Source organism: Macaca mulatta, chromosome 10 (assembly GCF_049350105.2).
Source record: "Macaca mulatta isolate MMU2019108-1 chromosome 10, T2T-MMU8v2.0, whole genome shotgun sequence".
In the NCBI taxonomy this organism is placed as follows: Eukaryota; Metazoa; Chordata; class Mammalia; order Primates; family Cercopithecidae; genus Macaca; species Macaca mulatta.
Genome location: NC_133415.1, coordinates 98,466,798 through 98,484,942, shown reverse-complemented (window position 1 = coordinate 98,484,942; position 18,145 = coordinate 98,466,798). Strand labels below are relative to the sequence as shown.

Here is an 18,145-nt window from a genome sequence, read left to right as displayed (position 1 = left end):
TTTTAACATGAAAGAACGTTAAATTTTATCAAAAGCCTCTTCTGCATCTATTAAGATGATCATTTTTTTTAAAAGTTCGGTTTATGTGATGAATCACATGTATTGATTTGCATATGTTGAATCAACCTTGCTTCCCAGGGATAAAGCCTACTTGATTGTGGTGAATTAGTTTTTTTTTGGGCGGGGTGGGTATTGCAGGGAGCTCCCAACAGGAAACAATGTGGTGGATTAGCTTTTTGATGTACTACTGAATTTGGTTTGCTAGTATTTTGTTTAGGATTTTTACATCTATGTTCATCAGTGATAATGGTCTGAAGTTTTCTTTTTCTGTTGTGTCTCTGCCAGGTTTTGATGTTAGAATGATGCTAACCTCATAGAATGAATTAGGGAGGAGTCCCTCCTCCTCAATTTTTTGGAATAATTTCAGTAGGATTGGCACCAGCTCTTCTTTATATATCTGGTAGAATTTGGCTATGAATCCATCTGGTCCAAGGCTTTTTCTGGTTGGTAAGTTTTTTTTTTTTAAATTACTGATTAAATTTTGGTACTTGTTATTGGTCTGTTAAATTTCATCCTGGTTTAATCTTGGGAGTTTGTATGATTCCACTAGTTTATCAATTTTGTATAGGTTTTCTAGTTTGTGTGCATAGTGGTGTTTGTAATAGTCTCCGATGTTTGTTTGTATTTTTATGGGGTCAGTGGTAATATCTCCTTTGTTATTTTTGATTGTGTTTATCTGGATTTCCCCCTTCATTATTAGTCTAACTAGTGGTCTACCAGTCTTATTTATCCTTCAAAGAACCAACCTTTGGTTTCATTGATCTTTCGTATGGTTTCTCTTATCTCCATTTTGTTCATTTCAGCTCTAATTTTGGTTATTTCTTTTCTTCTACTAGCTTTGGGGTTGGTTTGCTCTTGTTTTCCAAGTTCCTCTAGGTGTAATGTTAGGTTAGTTGGAGATATTCCTAACTTTTTGATGTGGGCATTTAGTGCTATAAACTTTCCTGTCAACACTGCTCTAATTGTGTCCCAGAGATTTTGGTATGTTGTATCTTTGTTCTTATTAGTTTTAAAAAACTTCCTGATTTCTTTCTTAATTTTGTTGTTTACAAAAAAGTCATTCAGGAACAGGAGCATGTACTAACAAGCACATGTAAGTGTGTGGTTTTGAGAGATGTTGTTATTGATTTCTATCAATAAAGTACTTTTGGATTAAGATATGTACACTGTTTTTTTTTTTTTTTGAGACGGAGTCTCGCTGTGTCGCCCAGGCTGGAGTGCAGTGGCCGGATCTCAGCTCACTGCAAGCTCTGCCTCCCGGGTTTTTACGCCATTCTCCTGCCTCAGCCTCCCGAGTAGCCGGGACTACAGGCGCCTGCCACCTCGCCCGGCTAGTTTTTTGTATTTTTTAGTAGAGACGGGGTTTCACCGTGTTAGCCAGGATGGTCTCGAACTCCTGACCTCGTGATCCGCTCGTCTCGGCCTCCCAAAGTGCTGGGATTACAGGCTTGAGCCACCGCGCCCGGCCTTGTACACTGTTTTTATACATAATGCTGTCACACACTTAGTAGATTACAGTATAGTGTAAACATATCGTTTTATATATATGCACTGAGAAACCAAAATATTTGTTCGACTCACTTTATTAGGGTGGCCTGGAACTGAATCTGTAATATCTTTGAGGTATGCCTGTACTCTCATTTTTCCATGTGACTAAATGGAGTTTTTCCATAAGTGAAATGAGTTACCCAAGGTCATGGAGTTAGCAAATGATAAAGATGGTTTTCTAATTTTAATTTTAATTTTTTAGTATCTGCCTCTGTAAAGATGTGTTTTAAGTTTCCATCGGATGAGTGTAAAGCCTGCGATTGTGGCACTAGACAACTGTGAATAGTCAATAACCTGCTGGCTCCTCCGACTTACCATCTATCTGAATCCTCTGAATGTCTATTGTCAGGGTCAAGATGAAGGAAATGGTCTGACGTTTTCAGAGCATTTCTTTTCTTTTCTTTTTAACGGAGTCTCACTCTGTCACCCAGACTGGAGTGCAGTGGCACGATCTCAGATCACTGCAAGCTCCGCCTCCTGAGTTCACGCCATTCTCCTGCTCAGCCTCCTGAGTAGCTGGGAGTACAGGTGCCCGCCACCATGCCCAGCTAATTTTTTGTATTTTTAGTAGAGACGGGGTAGTCATCGTGTTAGCCTGGATGGTCTCGATCTCCTGACCTCATGATCTGCCCGCCTCGGCCTCCCAAAGTGCTGGGATTACAAGTGTGAGCCACCGCACCCAGCCCAGACCATTTCTTTGTTGGTGCAAGTATAGCCTAAATGTTATGAAGAGAGAATTGGTAATATTTATGCACAGATTGAATTATGTGTATTTCTAACTTACGTGTATTTCTACTTTTATTGGCTTTCCTAAGGAATAAATAAATACTCAAGGATTTAGTTATAATTATGTAACTAATAGTGAATTTCTACAATAGGGAAAAACTGGAACCACCAAACTTGTCAACAACTGGTGATTAGTTGGCAGAGTAATCTACCAATTTATGAAATTTTTGAAAATATTTAGGAATACAGGAAAGCATTTATTGTAAAGGTTAAACATAAAAATATTCACAGGATTATCCACTATGTAAAAACATATATGTATATAAGAAAAAGTCTACTAGAATATATGCACAAATGTTAGCACAGGTTGACAAGATTAACAGTTATTTTTAAATTTAATTGTCATTTTCATATTTTTACAAGATTTATGCACTAAGCATGAGTTGCTCTTGTATTAGTACAAGAGCAAAAAATGACATCCTGAAAAGAAACCTTTTTTTTTTTCCTATGGAGAGAAGTCAATGATATAAAATGATGGGGGGGGTCCCAGGAAGAGGCCAAAGCCAAAAATATATTTTAAAGTGGGAAGAGGCAAGGAAATAGAACTAGAGAAGAAAATGTTAGTATGATCCACAGGCTTTGCTTCTCTCCCACTTTCCCACTTTCTCATCCCAACCAAACAACTCTGGGAATATTCCTAGACCCAGTCACGACTTACTCAGAGCCTCTCACAGTGAGCTCAGCTCCTGAAATTTCCCTTCCCATTATGCCCCTGTGCTAGCACTGTAAGGGTGCCTAGAGAGAGGGCTCTTGGTGATGGGAATAAGCCCAAGATGTATCGTGGCTCTGAGACCCAGGAAAAGTTGTGGGCTTCACCATCTTGCACACCTGGCTCTGGATTCACTTCCTGTCAAATCTTGTATCTATCACTTATTGGCTGTGTGGCCTTGGGCAAGTTGCTTAGCGCCTCGGTGCTTCAGTTTCTGCATCTGCAAAATATAAATGTTTAGCACTAAACTCACTGGGTCATTAAGAGTATTGGTTAATACATGTTAAATATTTGACTCATAGTGAATTTGGTGTTCAGCTGGGTGATTCTGAATACTTCAATAAGTGTTTTATTGGTTTATTTAACAAACCGTACATAGCACTGCTTATATGCCAGACATTGGGTCTCAGTGCTTAACACAAAATAACTTATGGAATCCTCCCAAAAATCCTATGAAGAAAGTACTGCTATTCTCACTTTAAAAAAGAGGAAATTGAGGCACAGAGATGATTAGTGACTTTCCTAGAGTAAGTGGGAGGTAGGATTTGAGTTTAGTTTAAGTCTACATATTTAAAATCTACATGTTATGTGACATTTTCCAAGCCCTCTTGGAAGAGATCTCTCTTTTCCTCACAAAAGTCACAAGAGATTGCTGATAAGGTGGTGTTAGGCTGATGCTAGCAATGGAGAAGTTAATATAAAGATGGATGAGACTTTATGAAGGTCCTCACACAATGTTAGAAAAAAATAGATCACCCAGACTTGTGTCTGAGTGTCCACAATCAACCAGACTTGTGTGTGTGTTGGGGAGGAGAGGATTCTGCAGGTCCACAGTGTTCTGTCTCTATCTATATTGCCTGCAGCAAAAAGAAGAAAGTATTCCTTGAATAGGAATTCAGGGACAATGTTCTATATGTACCGAACTTATGGTTTGGGACAGAACTTACAGATCTGCCACGACCAGAAGCATGACTAAGATCTGCATAATTGATTTGTTCTGCTCACCACCTACTCACTGTGTAGGGGCTCTGCAGTTCCTAGAGGCAAGGAAGAAGAGCCACCAGTCAAGTAGGTATCAGCACCTCCAACTCCAACATCTTCAAAGGTAGGTGGGGGTCAAGGTCCTGGGGCTGAAAGTGTGAGCCTGTAAAAGCTTTCACCTTTGTCTTGCTTGGATGGGTTCCCTGCCCTAATCATGCCCCTGCATCATGCCAACACTATCCCTCTATGGAATAAATTATTGTTTATGTTGTTCAAATGGAGAAACTGAGGCAGAGAACGATAACATGGATAGACATCGTGTGCCTCCATATGTGATATCCTGAGAAGGACACAGCATCACCTACATGCTATTCCCACCGAGAATACATAACTTATATCTAATCTTAAGGAAATCTCAGATAAACCCCAATTGAAGACTATTTAGTTCGAAGAAAAGGTTGGCTGTATTCTTCCAAAATTTGAACTTCATAAAAGACAAAGGACATTATTGGGTGAAATGATAAAATTTAATACTCATGATAGAATAGATAAAAGTATGTTTGATCAAGGTTAAATTTAACAAAGTTGATAACTGTAGTATGACCATGTAAGATAATGCTCAGGTTGTTAAGAAATACTCATGGAGGAGGCGGTTCCAAGATGGCCGAATAAGAATAGCTCTGGTCTGCAGCTCCCAGCGTGATTGATGCAGAAGATGGGTGATTTCTGCATTTCCAACTGAGGTACCTGGTTCATCTTACTGGGACTGGTTGGACAGTGGGTGCAGCCTATGGAGGGTGAGCCAAAGCAGAGTGTCGCCTCTGAGGGGTGTCGCCTCTGAGGGGTGTCGCCTCACCCAGGAAGTGCAAGGGGTCGGGGGATTTCCCTTTACTAGCCAAGGGAAGCTGTGACAGACTGTACCTGGAAAATCAGGACACTCCCACCCAAATACTGTGCTTTCCCCAAGGTCTTAACAACTGGCAGACAAAGAGATTCTTTTCCGGGCCTGGCTCAGTGGGTCCCACTCCCACAGAGCCTTGCTCACTGCAAGTACTGCAGTCTGAGATCGAACTGTGAGGTGGCAGCCTGGCTGGGGGAGGGGCATCCACCATTGCTGAGGCTTGAGTAGGTAAACAAAGCCGCCGGGAAGCTCGAACTAGGTGGAGCCCACCATAGCTCAGCGAGGCCTAGGCCTCTATAGTCTCCAACTCTGTGGGCAGGGCATATCTGAACAAAAGGCAACAGACAACTTCTGCAGACCTAAATGTCCTTGTCTGATAGCTCTGAAGAGAGCAGTGGTTTTCCCAGCATGGTGTTTGAGCTCTGAGAATGGACAGACTGCCTCCTCAAGTGGGTCCCTGACCCCTGTGTAGCCTAACTGGGAGTCACCTCCCAGTAGGGGCCGACAGACACCTCATATGGCCGAGTGCCCCTCTGGGACGAAGCTGCCAGAGGAAGGATCAGGCAGCAATATTTGCTATTCTGCAGCCTCTGCTGGTGATACCCAGGCAAACAGCATCTGGAGTGTACCTCCAGCAAACTCCAACAGACCTGCAGCTGAGGGACCTGACTGTTAGAAGGAAAATTAACAAACAGAAAGGAATAGCATCGACATCAACAAAATTTTAGACCAATATCCCTGATGAACATCAATGTGAAAATCCTCAATAAAATACTGGCAAACCGAATCCAGCAGCACATCAAAAAGCTTATCCACCATGATCAAATCGGCTTCATCCCTGAGATGCAAGGCTGGTTCAACATTTGCAAATCAACAAATGTAATCCATCACATAAACAGAACCAACAACAAAAGCCACATGATTATTTCAATAGATTTAGAAAAGGCCTTAGACAAAATTCAACAGCCCTTCATGCTAAAAACTCTCAATAAACTAGGTATTGATGGAACGTATCTCAAAATAATAAGAGCTATTTATGACAGACCCACAGCCAATATCATACTGAATGGGCAAAAACTGGAAGCATTCCCTTTGAAAACCAGCACAAGACAGGGATGCCCTCTCTCACCACTCCTATTCAACATAGTATTGGAGGTTCTGGCCAGGGCAATCAGGTAAGAGAAAGAAATAAAGGGTATTCAATTAGGAAAAGAGGAAGTCAAGTTGTCCCTGTTTGCAGATGACATGATTGTATATTTAGAAAACCCTATCATCTCAGCCCTAAATCTCCTTAGGCTGATAAGCAACTTCAGCAAAGTCTCAGGATACAAAATTGATGTGCAAAAATCACAAGCATTCCTATACACCAATAACAGACAAACGGAGAGCCAAATCATGAGTGAACTCCCATTCACAATTTCTACAAAGAGAATAAAATACCTAGGAATCCACCTTACAAGGGATGTGAAGGACTTCTTCAAGAAGAACTACAAACCACTGCTCAATGAAATAAAAGAGGATGCAAACAAATGGAAGAACATTCCATGCTTATGGATAGGAAGAACTAACATCATGAAAATGGCCATACTTCCCAAGGTAATTTATAGATTCAATGTAATCCCCATCAAGTTACCAATGACTTTCTTCACAGAATTGGAAAAAACTACTTTAAAGTTCATATGGAACCAAAAAAGAGCCCTCACTGCCAAGACAATCCTAAGCAAAAAGAACAAAGCTGGAGGCATCACACTACCTGACTTCAAACTATTCTACAAGGCTACAGTAACCAAAACAGCATGGTACTGGTACCAAAACAGATATATAGACCAATGGAACAGAATAGAGGGCTCAGAAATAACACCACACATCTACAACCACCTGATCTTTGACAAATCTGACAAAAACAAGAAATGGGGAAAGGATTCCTTATTTAATAGATGGTGCTGGGAAAACTGGTTAGCCATATACAGAAAGCTGAAACTGGGTCCCTTCCTTACACCTTACACAAAAATTAATTCAAGATGGATTAAAGACTTAAATGTTAGACCTAAAACCATAAAACCCTAGAAGAAAACCCAGGCAATACCATTCAAGACACAGGCATGGGCAAGGACTTCATGACTAAAACACCAAAAGCAATGGCAATGAAAGCCAAAATTGACAAATGGGATCTAATTAATCTAAAGAGCTTCTGCACAGCAAAGGAAACTACCATCAGGGTGAACAGGCAACCTACATAATTGGAGAAAATTTTTGCAATCTACCCATCTGACAAAGAGCTAATATCCAGAATCTACAAAGAACTCAAATTTATAAGAAAAAACTAAACAACCCCATCAAAAAGTGGGCAAAGAATATGAACAGACACTTCTCAAAAAAAAACATTTATGCAGCCAACAGACACATGAAAAAATGCTCATCGTCATTAGTCATCAGGGAAATGCAAACCAAAACTGCAATGAGATACTATCTCACACCACTTAGAGTGGAGATCATTAAAATATTAGGAAACAACAGATGCTGGAGAGGATGAGGAGAAATAGGAATGCTTTTACACTGTTGGTGGGAGTGTAAATTTGTTCAACCATTGTGGAAGACAGTGTGGCAATTCCTCAAGGTTCTAGAACTAGCAATGCCATTTGACCCAGCAATCCCATTACTGGGTATATACCCAAAGTATTATAAATCATGCTACTATAAAGACACATGCACATGTATGTTTATTGTGGCATTATTCATAATAGCAAAGACTTGGAACCAACCCAAATGTCCCTCAATGATAGACTTGATTAAGAAAATGTGGCACATATACACCATGGAGTACTATGCAGCCATAAAAAAGGATGAGTTCATGTCCTTTGTAGGGGCATGGATGAAGCTGGAAACCATAATTCTCAGCAAACTATCACAAGGACAGAAAACCAAACACCACATGTTATCACTCATAGGTGGGAATTGAACAATGAGAACACTAGGAGACAGGGTGGGGAGCATCACACACTGGAGCCTGTCAGGGGGTGGGGAGCTGGGGGAGGGATAGCATTAGGAGAAATACCTAATGTAAATGACGAGTTGATGGGTGCAGCAAACCAACATATTTCATGTATACCTATGTATCAAACCAGCACATTGTGCACATATACCCTAGAACTTAAAGTATTAAAAAAAATACTCACGGAAGTATTTAAAAATGAGGGCCATGACAAATGAAACTTGCTCTCAAATTGCTCAAAAAATAAGAGAGGGAGAGAGAGGGAGAGAGAGAGAGAGAGGGAGAGAGGGAGAGAGGGAAAGGAAATAGGTGAATCTGGGTAAACGGTATGCAGATGATCTTTGTACTATTCTTACCCCTGTAAGTTTGAAATTATTTCCAAATAATAGCTTAAAGTGAGTTAAAGGCAACCCATTTTATGGCCCATGTGCCTCAATTTTTTTATTTTTCTGTTTTATAATTTTTCATATGTGCCAAGAGGAGAATAAATTTAGTCCTTCTCAAAGGCTTTGTACCTTTTAAAATGTCCGTAGGTACTATTCCTAATTTTGAGCCTTTGAAGGATTTCAACTGATTGATGCATATTTTCTTCTGCTTGGTTGAAAACATTGAAGCAAAAATGGGACTTTCAGGGAAAATTGGTTACTTGCAGGGAAGGGACAATATCTCTCCCATGATGGTGCAATTCATAGTATCCTATCCAGACTTCTCCTTTGTATCTGTTTCTCTCCTCTTTCTTTTTGTTTGGATTCAGGAGAGTGAAGGAGCAGGCTGGGAGTGAGAAAGGAGTGAAGAAAAAATTGATGAATTTTTTTTTTTGAACAGTACTTAACTCCCTCTTTCCAAGCCCTAACTCCCACCACCAATGAGCTGCCTGAAATAATAGCCAGCACTTATTTTGCATTTTTTGTGTTCTGAGTCCTAGAACCTTAAAAAATTTATTTTGTTCTCCTTTACACCAATCTCTATATAGCATATTGTATCTTTCTTTTATATACCTTATTTATTGCCTCTCCCTTGACTATAAAGCAAACTTTATGAGGGCAGGGATTTTTGTCAGCTTTGTCCTCTACTGTATCCTCATTGCTTATAATAGTGCCAGGCTTACAGTAGTCATTTAATATTTGTGGGATGAATGAATTTATGACAGATGAATGAAGGCTAGGACCTCAGTCAATCAGTAGAATTAATTCCAAGTAGGTTAAATAGTTGAAAGTTTTAAGAAGTCAATGAAATTAAATAACTTCCACCCCTCTGGAGGAGAAAAGAGAGTTTAATAATAATAATAATAATAATAATAATAATAATGGCAGCCAACATTTATTTGCATGATCTGTGTGCCAGGCCCTATGTTCAGGGCTTCATGCATTCACAATGTGAATGTGATACTAATATAACTCTCATATTATATATTGGAAACTGAGGCCCTAAACTAAATGTGTTGGGATTGGGATTCATTTGGGCCCAGGTCTCTCTGATTCTAGTGTTCAGGTTTTGTTCTCTGTCCCATGCTATGCCAACAATTTTGTGTGGTGACAAATGAGGGATAATTTATCTCTTATAGTAAGACAACATGTGTATTCTACTGGTAAAATAAACCAATCCTGGTGGAGAAAAAGATAGAAACAACTATCCAGGTTATAAAATAGACAGTATACTTTACCTAGAATCTACAAATTTTAGATCTATAAATTTGTGATCTGAAGTTAATAATGAATTTAATAAAATTCCAATTGAAAGAATATCATCAATGACACCTTTTTCTAAAGAGAAGAAATTACAAATATTCAGCTGTCTTATGATGAATAGGAGCCCAGAGCCTGGTAGACTTGCTGGGTGGCTATTCCCAGAGGACAGATAACAATCACTACACCTCAGCTCTCAGGAAGCCATATCCATAAGAAAAGGGGAAGAGTACTACATCAAAGGAACACCTGGTGAGACAAAAGAATCTGAACAACAGCCTTCAGCCCTAGACCTTCCTTCTGACAGAGCCTACCCAAATGAGAAGGAACCAGAAAACCAACTCTGGTAATATGATGAAACAAGGCTCTTTAACACCCCCCCAAAATCACACTAGATCACCAGCAATGGATCCAAACCAAGAAGAAATCCCTGATTTACCTGAAAAAGAATTCAGGAGGTTAGTTATCAAGCTAATCAGGAAGGCACCAGAGAAAGGTAAAACCCGACGCAAGGAAAAAAAAAAAAAAAAAAAAAAAGAAACAAGAAGTGAAAGGAGAAATATTCAAGGAAATAGAAAGCATAAAGAAAAAACAACACAAACTTCAGAAAACTTTGGACACACTTACAGAAATGCAAAATACTCTAGAAAGTCTCAGCAATAGAATTGAACAAGTAGAAGAAAAATTCAGAGCTTGAAGACAAGGTTTAATTAACCCAATCCAACAAAGACAAAGAAAAAAGAATAAGAAAATATGAACAAAGGCTCCAAGAAATCTGGGATTGTGTTAAACAACCAAACCTAAAATAATCAGTGTTCCTGAGGAAGAAGAGAAATCTAAGTTTGGAAAACATATGTGGGGGAATAATTGAGGAAAACTTCCCCAGCCTTGCTAGAGACCTAGACATCCAAATACAAGAAGCACAAAGAACACCTGGGAAATTAATCACAAAAAGATCATTGTTTAGGCACATTGTCATCAGGTTATCTAAAGTTAAGATGAAGGAAAGAATCTTAAGAGCTGTGAACAAAAGCACCAGGGAGCATATATAGGAAAACCTATCAGATTAATAGGAGATTTCTCAGTAGAAACCCTACAAGCGAGAAGGGATTGGGGCCATATCTTCAGCCTTCTCAAATAAAACAATTATCAGTCAAGAGTTTTGTATCCAGTGAAACTAAGCATCATATATGAAGGAAAGATAGTCTTTTTCAGACAAATGAATGCTGAGAGAATTCACCCCTATCAAACCACCACTACAAGAACTGCTAAAAGGAGCTCTAAATCTTGAAACAAATTCTGGAAACACATGTAAATGGCCTAAGTGCTCTACTGAAAAGATACAGACTGCAGAATGGAAAAATAATTCACAAACCAACTATCTGCTGACTTCAAGAGACTCACCTAACACATAAGGATTCACAACAAATTAAAGGGGTGGAAAGGGCATTTCATGCAAATGAACACCAAAAGTGAGCAGGGGTAGCTATTCTTATATCAGGCAAAATAAACTTTAAAGCAATGACAGTTAAAAAAGACAAAGAGGGACATTATGTAATGGTAAAAGACCTTGTCCAGCAGGAAAATATCACAATCCTAAACAAATATGCACCTGACACTGAAGCTCCCAAATTTATAAAACAATTACTAATAGACATAAGAAATGAGATAGACAGCAACACAAAATAGTGGGGGACTTCAATATTCCACTGAAAGCACTAGACAGATCATCAAGACAGAAAGTCGGCAAATAAACAATGGATTAAAACTATATCTTGGAACAAATGGACTTAACAGATAGATACAGAACATTCTATCCAACAACCGGATAATACGCATTCTATTCAACAACACATGGAACTTTCTGCAAGATAGATCATATGATAGGCACAAAACGAGCCTCAATAAATTTAAGAAAATTGGTCCAGGCGTGGTGGCTCATGCCTGTAATCCCAGCACTTTGGGAGGCTGAGGGGGGTGGATCACCTGAGGTCAGGAGTTCAAGACCAGCCTGGCCAACATGGTGGGACTCCATCTCTACTAAAAATATAAAAATTAGCCAGGAAAGGCCTGTAGTCCCAGCTACTCAGGAGGCTGAGGCATGATAATTGCTTGAACCCGGGAGGCAGAGGTTGTAGTAAGTCGAGATTGTACCACTGCACTCCAGCCTGGGTGACACAGCGAGACTCTGTTTCCAAAAATTAAAAATTAAAAAAAATAAATTTAAGAAAATTGAAATGATATCAAGCACTCTCTTATACCACAGTGGAATAAAACTGGAAATCAATTCCAAAAGGAGCTACAAAACCATGCAAATATATGGAAATTAAATAACCTGCTCCTGAATGATCATTGGGTCAAAAATGAAATCAAGATGGAAATTAAAAAATTATCTGAACTGAACAACAATAGTGACACAACCTATCAAAACCTCTGGGATAAAGCAAAGGCAGTGCTAAGAGGAAAGCTCATACCCCTAAATGCCTACATCAAAAAGACTGAAAAAGCCCAAATTGACATGCTAATGTCACACTTCAAGGGACTAGAGAAACAAGAACAAACCAAATCCAAACCCAGTAGAAGAAACCCCAGAAATAACATCACACATCTACAACCATCTGATCTTTGACAAACCTGAAAAAAGCAAGCAATGGGGAAAGGATTCCCTGTTTAATAAATGGTGTTGGGAAAAGTGGCTAGCCATATGCAGAAAGTTGAAACTGGATCCTGTCCTTAACCTTATACAGAAATCAACTCAAGATGGATTAAAGACTTAAACACAAGACCTAAAACCATAAAAACCCTAGAAGAAAACCAAGGCAATACCATTCAGGAAATAGGAATGAGCAAAGGTTTCATGACTAAAACACCAAAAGCAATGGCAACAAAAGCCAAAATTGACAAATGGAATCTCATTAAACTAAAGAGCTTCTGCACAGCAAAAGAAACTGTCATCAGAGTGAACAGGCGACCTACAGAATTGGAGAAAATGTTTGCAATCTATCCATCTGGCAAAGGGCTAATATCCAGAATCTACAAAGAACTTAAACACATTTACAAGAAAACACCACACAACCCCATCAAAAAGTGGGCAAAGGATATGAACAAACACTTCTTAGAAGAAGAATTTATGCAGCCAACAAACATATGAAAAAAAGCTCATCATCACTGGTCATTACAGAAATGCAAATCAAAACCACAATGAGATACCATCTCACACCAGTTAGAATGGCGATCATTAAAAAGTCAGGAAACAACAGGTGCTAGAGAGGATGTGGAGAAATAGGAACACTTTTACACTGTTGGTGGGACTGTAAACTAGTTCAACTATTGTGGAAGACAGTGTGGTGATTCCTCAAGGATCTAGAACTAGAAATACCATTTGACCTAGCGATCCCATTACTGGGTATATACCCAAAGGATTATAACTCATGCTGCTATAAAGACGCATGCACACGTATGTTTATTGCAACCCTGTTAACCATAGCAAAGACTTGGAACTGACCCAAATGTCCATCAATGATAGACTGGATTAAGAAAATGTGGCACATATACACCATGGAATACTATACAGCCATAAAAAAGGATGAGTTCATGCCCTTTGTAGGAACATGGATGAAGCTGGAAACCATCATTCTCAGCAAACTAACACAAGAACAGAAAACCAAACACCGCATGTTCTCATAAGTGGAAGTTGAACAATGAGAACATATGGACACAGGGGGCGGGCCTCACACACCAGGGCCTGTTGAGGGGGTGGGAGGCTGGAGGAGGGATAGCATTAGGAGAAATACGGGTATCGCAAACCAACATGGCCCGTGTATACCTATGTAACAAACCTGCATGTTTTGCACATGTACTCCAGAACTTAAAGTGTAATAAAAAAAGAAAATAACTAAGATTAGAGCAGAATTAAATGAAATTGAAACAAAAAAAATACAAAAGATAAATGAAACAAAAAGCTGGTTTTTTGAAAAGATAAAAAAAATTGATATACCATTAGCAAGATTAACCAAGAAAATAAGAGAGAAAATCCAAATAAGCTCATTAAGAAATGAAACGGGAGATATTACAACGGACACCACAGAAATACAAGCAATCATGTAAGGCTACTATGAACACTTTTACACACATACACTAGAAAATCTAGAAGAGGTGGATAAATTCCTGGAAAAATACAACTCTCCTAACTTAAATCAGGAAGAATTAGATACCCTGGACAGACCAAATAACAAGCAGAGAGATTGAAGATATTAGTCAAAGGGCACAAAGTTTCAGTTATACAAGATGGATACATCTCAGAGACCTGTTGTATAGCATAGTGTCCATAGTTAGCAATACTGTATTGCAAAGTTAAAAATTTGTTAAGATGACAGATCTTATTTTTACCGCGCACACACACACACACCAAATAATAAGTAAAGAGGCCAGTGGAAACTTTTGGAGGCGATGGATATGTTTATGGCCTAGATTGTGGTGATGATTACATGGGTGTATACTTGTCTTCAAACTCATTATAGTTGTATACACTAAAGATGTCTTTTTTTTTTTTTTTTGAGACGGAGTCTTGCTCTGTCGCCCAGGCTGGAGTGCAGTGGCTGGATCTCAGCTCACTGCAAACTCCGCCTCCCGGGTTTACGCCATTCTCCTGCCTCAGCCTCCCGAGTAGCTGGGACTACAGGTGCCCGCCACTTTGCCTGGCTAGTTTTTTTTTTTTTGTATTTTTTAGTAGAGACGGGGTTTCACCGTGTTAGCCAGGATGGTCTCGATTTCCTGACCTCGTGATTCGCCTGCCCCGGCCTCCCAAAGTGCTGGGATTACAGGGTTGAGCCACCGCGCCCGGCCAAGATGTCTTATAAATAGCTTTTTGTATGTCAGTTATGTCTTAATGAAGTAGTTTTTAAAAAGTCATTATATAACAGCAAGCTTATATAATTTTTGTTTTATAAAAAATCTGTATTTATATCTATGCAAATATGAAAGATAGAATATTGTACATCGATATAGTGGAATAACTAGAAATATTTTCACTTTCTTCTATGTGCTTTTTTATGTTTTAAGAATTTTGTAAGCTAACACTTTAAATGTGCTCAGAACACTTAACATTAGCTTACTGTTGGGTAAAACTATCTAATACAAAGCTTATTTTATAATAAAGTGTTGAATAGCTCATGTAATGTATTTAATACTGTGCTGAAAATAAAAAAACATTAAAGAGAAAAATTAAGCATGGATGGAAAGGGGAAAAATTCTCATTCATGTGCAGGAGAATAGTATATTTGTTCACGGCTGCTTTAGTTTTATGGTTTCAACAGTGAAACTACTGCAGACAACCTGAATGTTCATTTTCATGAAGATGAATACATATTGTGTGACATATTCACAGAATGGAATATTATGTAACAGCAAAAACAAAAACAAAAACAAAAACAAAAAAAACAAGCAAAAAACCTCCAGAATGGTTGATGGGTACTTAAAGTACGATTTCTACTGGATGTGTATTGCTTTTGCACCATCATAAAGTTGAAAAGTTGTATGTCAAACCATCACAAGTTAAGGATCCTCTCTCTATGTATGGTGTATAATAGTATGTGTCACACAGTAGGTGTTCAATAAATGTTGAACACATTTTCAAAAAGAATTTGTTCAAACCAAATACTGCATATTCTCTCTTATAAGTGGGAGCTAAATGATGAGAACTCATGAACACAAAGAAGAAACAATAGACACTGGGGTCTACTTGAGGGTGAAGGGTGGGAGGAGGGAGAGGAGCAGAAAAGATGGCTGTTGGGTACTGGGCTTAATACCTGGGTGATGAAATAATCTGTACAACAAACTCTCACAACATGAGTTTTCCTGTGTAACAAACCTTCACATGTAGCCCAAACCTAAAATAAAAGATCAAAATTTTTTTTGTAAGCTGAATTTGAATTATGTTTTAATCAAAATAAGGCAACACATTACATTTTTTTCCAGTAAAAGGAAAACATGAGGTGTGAGATGGAGAGATTCGTTTTGGCAAAGCTAACACTCAGCTTAGGTGTGCCAGTTGTTGGGTAGGCAGAGGGCAAGGGGGAATAGTGAGAAGATAGAGAATGAAGAAATTCGACAAGCACTTTCTCTTGCTTCACACCTCTCTTTCCCTATTTATATGTCTTGATCTCTAGCAGCAGCTGGGAAGAAAAACAATCCTTCCAACAACATATATTCAGACACATATGGTCAGCCTCATGAAGCTGTGGATACTCATGCTTATGACATTCGTCTGTACGGTGCTACTGTCTGTGCTGGGAGAAATGAGGAAGAAAAAATATTCCAGTAGGTGGTGAGGCTGGATTAAGGGCCACAGGAGTGGGATGAGCTTGTTTCTGAACAAGGGAGGGGGTTTCATGTCTGCTGTATCTGACTCAGGACCCACCTTCATAGGATCACCCATCAGAGAATCAGACAATTTTGTATGCACAGAGATTCAAGAAATCCCTAAGCTGAGGTCCTTTAATGCTTCCTCTTTTAACCTTGAAAATAGCAATATCTGTCTATCTCTCTCTCTCCATCTCTCTCTCTCTCTATCTATGTATCTATCTATATTTAAATATATATGAATATTTATATATATTCATATATATGAATATATATCATATATAAGATATATATTTACACACACATATGTGTGTGTATATACACCATAAGCTATAAACATAAAAACATTTTCCAATGTTAGACTGTCTTTGAGGGTGAGATGTCAGTATAGAGCTAATTCTGTGGCTCTATACTGGTATCTCTGTGAGCTAGCTGCGTATACTTTGTCACATGAGTACCAAATGGGCATTTCTTAATACATATCCTTAGTTTCAGTGGCAAGGCTTTCAGAATGTGAAAAGTTAGGAAAGAGGCTTGAGATCGGTTCTCAGTGGGGCAACCTCTCATATGATGAGAAAATGGGATGAATGGAGGGGCTAAGAAAACTGAGTGAGAGAGATAAGAATTTGAAGAGAGGCTGAGTTATTAAACACAGAGTCAGCAAGTAGGGAAAGAAAAAGGGAGAGAATCTGTTTCTTACTTGACCTGGCCTAGCTTCCCACACTGTGAAATTAGGCATTGCAATGAGGCTACAAGATATGCCAGGCCCTGAGATCTCCTGTTATGTAAATGTAGATTTCATAGGAGGGCACATGAATGCTGGGGATTGACTGAATTGTATCGTTGGGATGCTCAGAGAGGACCCAGAGGCCTGCAACCCTGGTAAAGCCTGCAGAGGTCGAGAAGGAAAAGAGGTCAGTGAAGACGCAATGGGGTCAGTGAAGGTATAATGGCAGGAATTTGAGGAGGCTCATGAAGGCAATTCCCTTAAAAGGCAAATAGATACCTTGGTTGGGATTTGGGGCCCAGATTCCAGGAGGAACTGTTAAACATATGAAGGGCTTTTCTTTCCATGCTTGGCTGAAACGTACTATCAACCTTTGACCATCTCATCTAAATTTCAGGGAAGGAATTGTTACTTGAAGAGTGCTGGGGAAAGCCAAAGGTCAAAGAATGTACCAAGAAGTGTTCTAAAGCCTTTAGATGTAAAGACAAAAATTACACATGCTGCTGGACCTATTGTGGAAACATCTGCTGGATAAATGTCGTGAGTTGGGAGATGTTTGCTTGGGTGTATATCTTCACTGATTCTCATTCCCTTCCCAGAGGCTATTATTCCTAAACAGAAGACTGAGGTACCCCAAATTCTAGGTACAAAAATAACGGAAGACAATGTCCCTTTAACTTGGAAAGCAATTCACTGGCAAGTAAATCAAGACACCAGGTTAGACCCCATTGCTTCTTTCATTATATAATCAATACCTGTCCATGTTGTCTTCTTTGTATTACACCATAGTTTCCTATTTTTTCCTAAATTTGTCCAGATTTCTAACCACTGCTTCCATAGTCAGACTTCTCCATGGGCCATTTGGCTCAGCCAGGCCCAAAGTCTCCACCTTTTTTTGTTCAATAGACCAATACCTCACCTACTCAGAAGTGGGCAACTCCTGTTGTTACGTTGAAGTATTCTTGTCCCATTGTCTGGTGAACATTGATACTATTAAGCGGGGGGAATGAATGCTTGTTTCTCAGAGTTCTCTAGCTTCTAAAAATCTAATCTTTTTCTTTTACAGAAAACCGATGAATATTACTAAAACCCTAGCTTCCCACCAGGCTGCCACCTGTGTGGGCGGGAAATGTTTAAGAGGTCTCATAGTAGTACCATGTGGCTACTTTTAGGAACACCAGTCTATTTTTACTGACAGCTGGACAGAATAAACTCAAAACACTTGACGAATAAACTCATTTACCAGTAGTGGCCTTGCCTTTTTTCAGATCATCCCACCACCCGTGAGTACCCTTATTACAAATCCCCAGTATTGTTCCTCTCCTACATTGTAGACGAGCTTCCAACTTTTGCCGTCCCATCTGATAAGCTTAGAACTGATAGGCTAATTTCATGG

At 39.1% G+C, this 18,145-nt stretch overlaps 1 protein-coding gene across 2 annotated transcripts; it reads left to right on the top strand.

Moving 5' to 3' along the window:
- The first annotated feature begins 445 nt into the window (after positions 1-445).
- On the top strand, positions 446-17,997 carry WFDC11 (WAP four-disulfide core domain 11). 2 transcript variants are annotated; one of them, XM_015148827.1, is made up of 5 exons: positions 446-507; positions 4,127-4,208; positions 15,830-15,980; positions 17,147-17,289; positions 17,816-17,997. In XM_015148827.1, exons 3-5 carry the CDS (start codon positions 15,881-15,883, stop codon positions 17,834-17,836), a joined length of 264 nt encoding a protein of 87 aa, XP_015004313.1. In that variant the 5' UTR covers positions 446-507; positions 4,127-4,208; positions 15,830-15,880; the 3' UTR covers positions 17,837-17,997. The 2 variants fall into 2 exon arrangements, with proteins under 2 accessions (XP_015004313.1, NP_001180374.1); NM_001193445.1 differs by lacking the exons at positions 446-507; positions 4,127-4,208 and having other exon boundaries at positions 15,881-15,980; positions 17,816-17,836.
- The last annotated feature ends 148 nt before the right edge of the window (positions 17,998-18,145 follow it).